This window comes from Anarhichas minor, unplaced genomic scaffold (genome assembly GCF_050575085.1).
Source record: "Anarhichas minor isolate MPS153535 unplaced genomic scaffold, ASM5057508v1 ptg000136l, whole genome shotgun sequence".
In the NCBI taxonomy this organism is placed as follows: Eukaryota; Metazoa; Chordata; class Actinopteri; order Perciformes; family Anarhichadidae; genus Anarhichas; species Anarhichas minor.
The window spans coordinates 1,796,895-1,805,068 of NW_027466582.1; the positions used below are offsets into that span (position 1 = coordinate 1,796,895).

The 8,174-nt window shown below is 40.0% G+C and overlaps 1 protein-coding gene across 1 annotated transcript; it reads right to left on the reverse strand.

Moving 5' to 3' along the window:
* Positions 1-2,125: 2,125 nt before the first annotated feature.
* On the reverse strand, positions 2,126-7,722 carry cfap206 (cilia and flagella associated protein 206). The gene is made up of 12 exons (XM_076084787.1): positions 7,256-7,722; positions 6,743-6,826; positions 6,384-6,474; positions 5,750-5,938; positions 5,236-5,403; positions 4,565-4,779; positions 4,243-4,362; positions 3,923-4,121; positions 3,303-3,443; positions 2,871-3,064; positions 2,470-2,613; positions 2,126-2,347 (listed from the first exon to the last, which is right to left on the reverse strand). Exons 1-12 carry the CDS (start codon positions 7,370-7,372, stop codon positions 2,126-2,128), a joined length of 1,884 nt encoding a protein of 627 aa, XP_075940902.1. The 5' UTR covers positions 7,373-7,722.
* Between the last annotated feature and the right edge of the window lie 452 nt (positions 7,723-8,174).

The window sequence follows — 8,174 nt, forward strand, 5'->3', positions numbered from 1 at the left end:
TTTAACATGGAAGATTAAAAAAAATGACGCAATACAGAAGCGCCAAAGAATAAGGTCAATAAAAAAATGAACCTGTCTGTCTGTCCACAACAAACGCTCCGAACAGGCATTGCACCAGTTAGTCCAATGATGATAGAAATAAATAATGAAAAATAGTTGAATTAAGCCATTTATATGATCACGTCAATCTGGTGCCATTTCAGACATAATTCTGCTGTATTTTATGTTATGATTTATATCTTAAAATGTGACAGAGGAGTAGTTTCTGTAATTAAACGCTGGATTATTTTCAAGTTGGAAAAAGAGGATAAATATCGCATTATTAGGCAGAATACTGAGTTATATAAAGGTGTGTGTTTACTATGTAGCAGCACGGGCCCCGTTCTTTATATGCGGACAAATGAGGAATCCAGATTCGGATGAGCTTCGAGTCGGGACTTACTTCAAACCTCCAAATCATTTAGCCCAAATCTGCAAAAGTGCAAGAGGTTTTAGGATGAACCCTGTGTATGAAGTAATAAATAGAAACAAATGGCTCTGTTTCTTCTATTTATAATAAAAGAGAGTTGATATAAATGGGACTTTAGAAGAGAACATGCAGGTTATTGATAAACTATTATCATCAATCATTGAGAGATAACATTTCTATTTACAATCAACACTTAAAATGATGAAGGCAAATGACAAGGTAGTACAAAATGTAAACCACACTTTGGGGCTTCAGTTTTACCTCTTTACTTAAGACTTCGTTAAACTTATTTCTTCCTTTTTACATAATGAACCAAAACAATGAGGATGATAATAAAGAGAATAAATATAAAAACAGGTTGAACTGTACTTGTGTAGTAGAGGACGACTGCTGGTGCTAACTGTGGAGCGGTGTGTTTGTAGTACGGATTTGGTAACAATGGTGAAAAGTACTTGAGTTGAATTTAAAGTACCTCAAGGCTCAAGTTTCACTACCAAATGTATTTGTTCTGTTTTTAGTCGCAGTCATGAACAGAAGGGCGTTTTCATATTAGGTGCGGTTGATTCGTATCTTGTCCAGTCGTTGTTAAATGTTAAAGTTTGGTAATTATTAAGAAACACAGAATCAAGGCTGAGTTTGCATTTAAACAGCAGCTGTTTGTGGTGTTTTTTTAAGTCAAATCTTCAGGGTTTCATGGTTATGTGTCATTGTTTTATCCTTTGACCTGTTTGCTTGAACTTACACTTGGTAGTAGGTGAAGCTTTTTTTTTCTACTTTCACGTCTCCATCTCTTGAAACTCTTCTCATCAACATGTTAAATCATGTAATTGGTAAGTCGTACAGAATTCTTGATTAAAATGTTCTTTCTTAGAGTAGTTTTCCTCCGACTGCAAAAACACCACTGACTCGACTAAGAAAGAGATACGACTGTGATGCAGGTCAGCGGAACATCCGACACGTTGGAGTCAAATGAAGTCTGTTCGATCAACAGGCAAACATTTTTACGAGGGCTGGTTTTGAAATATGTCCTTCTGTTGCTTTTTAAGCTTATGTAATGTCTGCGGTGACATCTGTCGTGGCTTATGTCAAATTTAAGACAAAGCCGAACCGGCAGACATGGTAGAAATAAACCAAGAGCTTAGTAAAATCATTGTAAACAATGAAAATGAAAACAACAATCTCTATCCACTGCTAAAAAAAAAACCAAAACAGATTAATGATTTGACCATGAAGTAAAAATTCTGTCAGGACACAGTTGTGATGAAAGAGACTGTCATTTGGTGATTGTCGTGTAGTAGCTACATTTAGATGTAAGAGGTCTTCTTGATGGATAATTCTGGTTTATTACAACCTATTATTATTATAGTTTGTTCACTATCAGTATGACTTTGAGTTGTGCGCCACACCACAGACTGTACATAAGAAGCTACACACAACGCTGCGCACTGTTTAACCAAAATTTGTTTCTGAGAAATGCCAAATGAAAGATGAAGGAGAAAGGATGAAGGGCAATACTTAATCACAGGAGTATTCATTTAATGAAGGCCGTAGCTGTACATACGTACTGTATAGAATTAACTAAATGCATCAGAGGAAAGATTTTAACTGCTACATTTTCTGTCCCTGCTTTTGTCTTTCATAACGTTGCGTGCATAATTATTCATCCACAGGCCTGGTCAGGTCTGTTTTGACCACGTGTCCGTCTCTTTGTCCCCTCAGACCAGCCAGGTAGACCTGAGGTTTGGGCACGTTGCTCTCGCCGTCTCGCTTGCTCTGACAGGCCGCGTTCTTGGGCAGCCAGGTCTGAGAGACGTTTTCCCGTCTCATGTGGCTCATATCCGTCTGCACCGAGTGCGTCACTTTGGTCCTGAGATCAGCCTAGAATTATGGCATAAATATATACATATAAATATATATAGCTGCGTTTCTTTTAATCTTAATATCTTCCCAGAAACCTAATTTGCATGACAAAGAATTGCATGGAGTGAATTCTGGCTCACCAGTTTGATAGCTTTTCTCCGCAGCTCCCACTCGCTCCACTCGTATGACTTGACGATGTTTGTCTCCACCGGGTGGACGTCTGTCTGTGTGCCGCTCTCACACCTGGTGACGGGCTTCACCAATAAACTCTCTCCTGGCTGAATCTGCAAGAACCACACGGCAACAACTCAAACTCCCAGTGAAGTCAGCGTGCAATACTGTCAGCCAAAGTATCCTCTATACTCCCACCAGATGTAGGAACAAACTACATAAATAATGAAGTAGAAATAAATAAAGTAAAGCATTTCAAACCCTACATGTAGCAGAATGAATAGTACTCTGAGTGAGTGCTTTCAGCTCTTCACATACATCATAGGTGTCCTAACTATGGGACTGTACTTTGAGGATACTCAATGCTCACCTCGGAGTAAGGACTGATGCAGGACAACTGTTGGTGCAGTTTGAGGAGCTGAATGAGTTCAGGGGAGTGCTTGGCTTTCTCTGTGATCTCTGCGATGAAGTCGTCTGGACTGGAGGCAAACTTCAGGGCAGCCTCTTTGGAGCTAAAAACATAGAGCTTCTCCTTGTGTTGAAGGACTCCGATGTGTGGATTACCTGCAACATTGAGGATGCTCTTCATATAGAATCCCTCCATACAGAATATATTGTGTGTATATATATATATATATATATATATATATATATAGAAAAAGATTAGAGGGAATAAACAATGTTACCATGACATTTTACACATACAAGGATAAGAATTGGCAAATGTGTCCCAAACACAAGGAGTAGAATTGCTGCTGCTTCACACTGAACCGAGTTGTTTGGTGCATCATGAGAACAGTACCTGGGAGTAGAAGCCCATCTCTGTTCACAAGCGTGTAGCCACAGACTCCGTTATACTGCAGTGGCAGCTCATTGAAACTGGCCGTTGTTTCAGGCAGGAGCCATTCCTGTGTCTTCATCTCAGCCGGAACGATAGACTCATCTGGAAGGCATAATAAAGCAAAACAACCACATTTAAAGGGAAACCCATTCTGTTTGTTATCGTGTCTAATGAAGTCTCGCTCAAGGGGAAGTCTCATTCTAAAATCTCGTTGGATAGCACCAAGCTACACTTTCTGTACTCTTAACAAAACAAACTAATTCCCGGTACTCTTCTCTCCAACTCTCACTCACGTTTCACGTCTTTCTAGATCTCAGAAGGAGACTTCTCCTTGAGCGAGACTTGGGTCGAGAGAGGTAAATAAAAATGTTTATATCTCTGTAGGGTTCCTACCATAATGTTGTCAGACACAAAAAACAATCTGAGCCTGTCAGTGGCAAAAACTAACTTTTAGTGGACGTACATTGACGGTGAGGCCTGAAAGGATTACGTTGCATTGTTTAGCGGCTGCAGCGCACACCTCACGCCTGCTTTACCACGGAGAGAATAAACCACGCTTTACACACCAACTGCTTCCATACCTGAGGACTCGGTCATTCTCTGGTCGTCTGTCTTCACCTCGGACGCCTCCAGCAGGCCGTCCAAATACGCCTCAGAAAACATCTTGGCCTGAGAGGCAACAAAGGGCTGCAGGTTGTGCATGATGTTGTTGAGGATGTTCAGCAGCTCAGCCTCATCCTGAAGTCCAGACCACAGCTGTGACAGGGACTTGAACAGCGGCTGAAAGACAACATGAGGCGTGACCGAAATGAGGCTAAAATAATAAAAGAAAACTATTCCTTTAAGACAAAATACAACAGAATAACAAGAGCAAAATAACAGAAGGGACCAAGACACTTACAAAAACCTTTGCAGTCAGTACAGCCGTCTGTGATTTCACAGTTTCTTTCAGCATCTTCATCTGTGATGAGAGCTCAGTCTGCAGGATCTCCACATGCTTGGCACATAAACATGCATCAGACTGGTGGTAAAGGGAAAACAAAGTTATTCTTCAACATACATTTCACTCTGAGACATAAAACATGAATTCACCTGCCTTCTTTTGCTCAATGAGCTGCAAAAATGGGTGTTCCTCATCCTCTAAACTCACATTATATTAGTAATAGATGTGAGCTACATGAAAATACCGCATTGACACAAACCGTAACTCTGTGTTACCTCACCAGTAACATTTTGAGGAACACTTCATGCTGCCTGACGTTGTAGAGCGCCTGTTTGAGCAGGACAACGGGCACGTCCCGTCCACCAGGCTGACTGTCACGGTCCGCTAGCTTCTCCAGCAAAGCGGTGTATTTCCACGCTACAGTCTGTGATACACTCAGCTTGTTTTCAACGCTTCTACTGGTGACTGGAAGGGCTTCATTGAGAACCGCAGGCACTGTGGAGAGAAATTGATTATTGTGAAGAAGTCTGAGGATGTTGTTAAAGATACAAAATGAAAAGCTTTCACTCTTGGTTGAATAAACATGACACTTCTCTGGACAAACTAAACCTAAATCTGTGTAGTTGCAACTTCGTGGAGGCAGAGAGGCAACTGTTTGCACCTCAGATTTGAACCTCAATTCCCAGAAATCCTCTAATGGATGTCAGCGACCTCTCCACTGAATGCTGCTAATCTTGCCACCTTTATACCTGCTCAGCTAGCAGGAGTAAGACATTCTTCCCTGAACCAGCCAGCCCCACTTTACTCAGAAGATGGTATTTATTACATAAAACCTTGCAGAAGCCTTAATGTAAATATTCTGCTAAGCACCTTATCTGTCAGATTTGCAAAAGGCACATTGTCTGTAATGTAACACGTTTGTTTTTCCGTCAGTGGCCTGGATTACTGTACTTAGTTCACGGAGGTCAGTCTCCTCGCCTCCCTGCTTGCCGGCTTTGTAGAAGAGTCGGATCCCTGTGACGATCATGGTGAGCTCGTTGAGCTGCTGCTCCTTGTCCCTCTTTAAGAGCACCGTGAAGGCTCCCAGTTCAGTCTGAGGGAAGACGCTCTGCAGGGCCGCTGGGACAAGAGGACGAGAAGAAGCCAAGAGTCGGGATACAGTTGGTGCATAATTTACTCTGTCTTCTTTTATGTAAGTTGCTGCATCCAAATAAGTCTGAAGTTGGGTTCATAGTATGTTGAGAAGCCGGGAAACATAAGTGAAGTGGCTCAACATTTTAACATCAAGCCCCCCATAAATGTCTACAAAGCAATGCATGATTTCAAAGCTGAGAGGAAACTCGTGCTGTCTGGGGCACTGACACATCATTTGATCGTTTTTTTTTAATGGGTGTCACTCCCCTTCATCCTGTACCGTTACTGACTATAGTTCCCCAGAAGCTGAAAGAATAAGTTAAAGTGAAACCTGCAGCCTCATGCAAAGCGTTGTCGTCCGTCGGCGACCCCATGCCGGACCGCAGCTGGATGTAGGTGATGATTTTACGGTACAAAGCGTCCGATTCGTCCCGTGTTTTCACTCTGCTGTCAGTGATCTCTCTGCTCACCGCACTCGGCCTCGACTCCGCCACGCGGTGGATTTCCTCAAGAAACTCACCTGCACAAACAAGTAGCTGCTTAGTCATGATATTCATATTATAAACAAATGGGAATTTGAATTTTTCTGCCTTTAAATGTTTTTGTGTTAAAATATGCAGTCCTTTAAACATTCTAAATTGATTCTAAAAACAATTTTAATTATGAATTAATTGTTGGTCGTATATCGATCCAAATGTTAGAATATTGTCTGATTTTAGTTTCTACAATGTGAAGGTTTGCTGTTCTTCTGTCATAAATCAAACAAAACACTGGCAGATTAATTGATAAAGATCATCAATAATGAAAATAATCTTGAGCTGCAGCCCTCTAAGTGGCTAAACTATGCATCAAAAACTACATTCATAAAGACAATACATTTAATCCATTTGGATTTCATGCAAAAGAGAATTGAGTTTATTCCTCATTATGGAAACAGAGGGTTTGTCATTTCATACAACGCTTACGTCGGGAGGTGTAATTCATATCAAAATACACCTGCATCTTGATCGTGTCAAGGGACGGGCTGCACTGGTCCATCAGTTTATCCAGACACAGCTGCAGGAAACATGGCAGAGGGAGATTAGGAAAATAAACAGGTGTGCTCTTGCAGGTCAGTACTCACACTGTGTGTATTCACAATGTGTGTGTATTCACTTATAGATCATAGTGTAGTAACTCAGTCTAACGACATCAAAATGAATGTCAACATACTTTCGAACATAAAAGACACGACCATAGAAACTTGAATAAATAATCTAATTTATTTCTATTATAATCATGGAGGTTGGGGGTTAAACTAAATAAATAAAATACAGTAACTCACCTCTTTGAGTTTCTGGACGTCTTGTTTCGTCAGTGTTCGATCAACATTAAACCCATTTCTTGGGTCCAGCACCACAGCTTTCACCTGAGAACATTAAGAAAGGAAACAAATATATATAAAGCTATAGAGTATTTATTGCACACAAAGAAATCTGTGCAATATAAATACACTGTGCAATACTACAATTATTCTGTCTGTATATATATTTTAGTTATTTACTTTTATGTTCTTTACTGTTTTACTTGTTTTGATCTTGTTTTTTTTACTATGTCTCTTGTTTGCACTATGCTGCATGTAATCCTGTACATTTCTCCACTACAGGACTAATAAAGGATTATATACATATTACATATCTTAAAGCAGTTTATAAAACAGAGCTCGGAGCCACTCATCAAGCTGGGTTTCCAGAGGGATAGTTCAATATTTTACACCCAATAAGTTAAAAGTATTTTGCCCGTATTATCACTCAAATGAGACATGAAGAGAGTTGTAACGTTAACAAGCTTCACTGACCATGAAAGCCACCAAAGTGTCCGTCACCACGTGTCCTCTCAGTGCGCACTGCTGCACTATTTCACCAATAATGTTCTTAATCACGCTTGCGCGCGCTCTGGACTTCTCCACCGTCATTTAAGCAATTTATCTTATAGCTAAAAGGTTCACAGTTAATCGTTACCGATAACAGCTGAGCTGGCTACGTCCACAACAGTCTGTTGATAACTGGTTGTCACAGTAACATTGTGTGCGTGCGCAATACTGAGGGACGTATGACGTGAACGAGTCCAGTAGAGCGCGCTATAGATCGTTGGGTCCATGTTTACTTCCGGTCAGAAAATAAACTGGGACACGTGTGGAGCGTACAACTGTGAAATAGTTTATTATTAAAGTACTAACGCTCAGTTTCTGTCGTTTAAAAAGGAATATCAATTATTTATCAGAATATGATTTTAATAATGACTTAAAGTACGGCAGTACGACTATGTATTTCAGACTTTATTTTATTTTTTTATTTCTTTATTGGAATCCTTGTGCAGAAAAAGTAAAAATTAAATAATTACAGTAAATCTGCCAAACAGTTTAACATTGATTAAGTGTTAAACTGGACTTTACTGGCAATAAAGAGGGTAAATGTATTAATGCTCTTTTGCATACAGCGATTGATTGAATTGAAATCATGTTTGAATTAGTTACAGTAGTAGTAATCCCATTTTATCAATTATTTTTCAACTGAATGTTAAAAACAGTTTTGACTTAACAGTGTATTGCAGTAAATGAGGAAAGCTTGAACATTATGTGCAATGTTTCACATTAAAATGCATACAATGGCACTGGTAGAAACAGTAAAAATACTGTAATAGAACCGTGTGTTTTATCCCCAGGATGTACGGCAAGGGGTGTGCCTGTTGTACAAAAAAGGAACAATGCAAAAGAA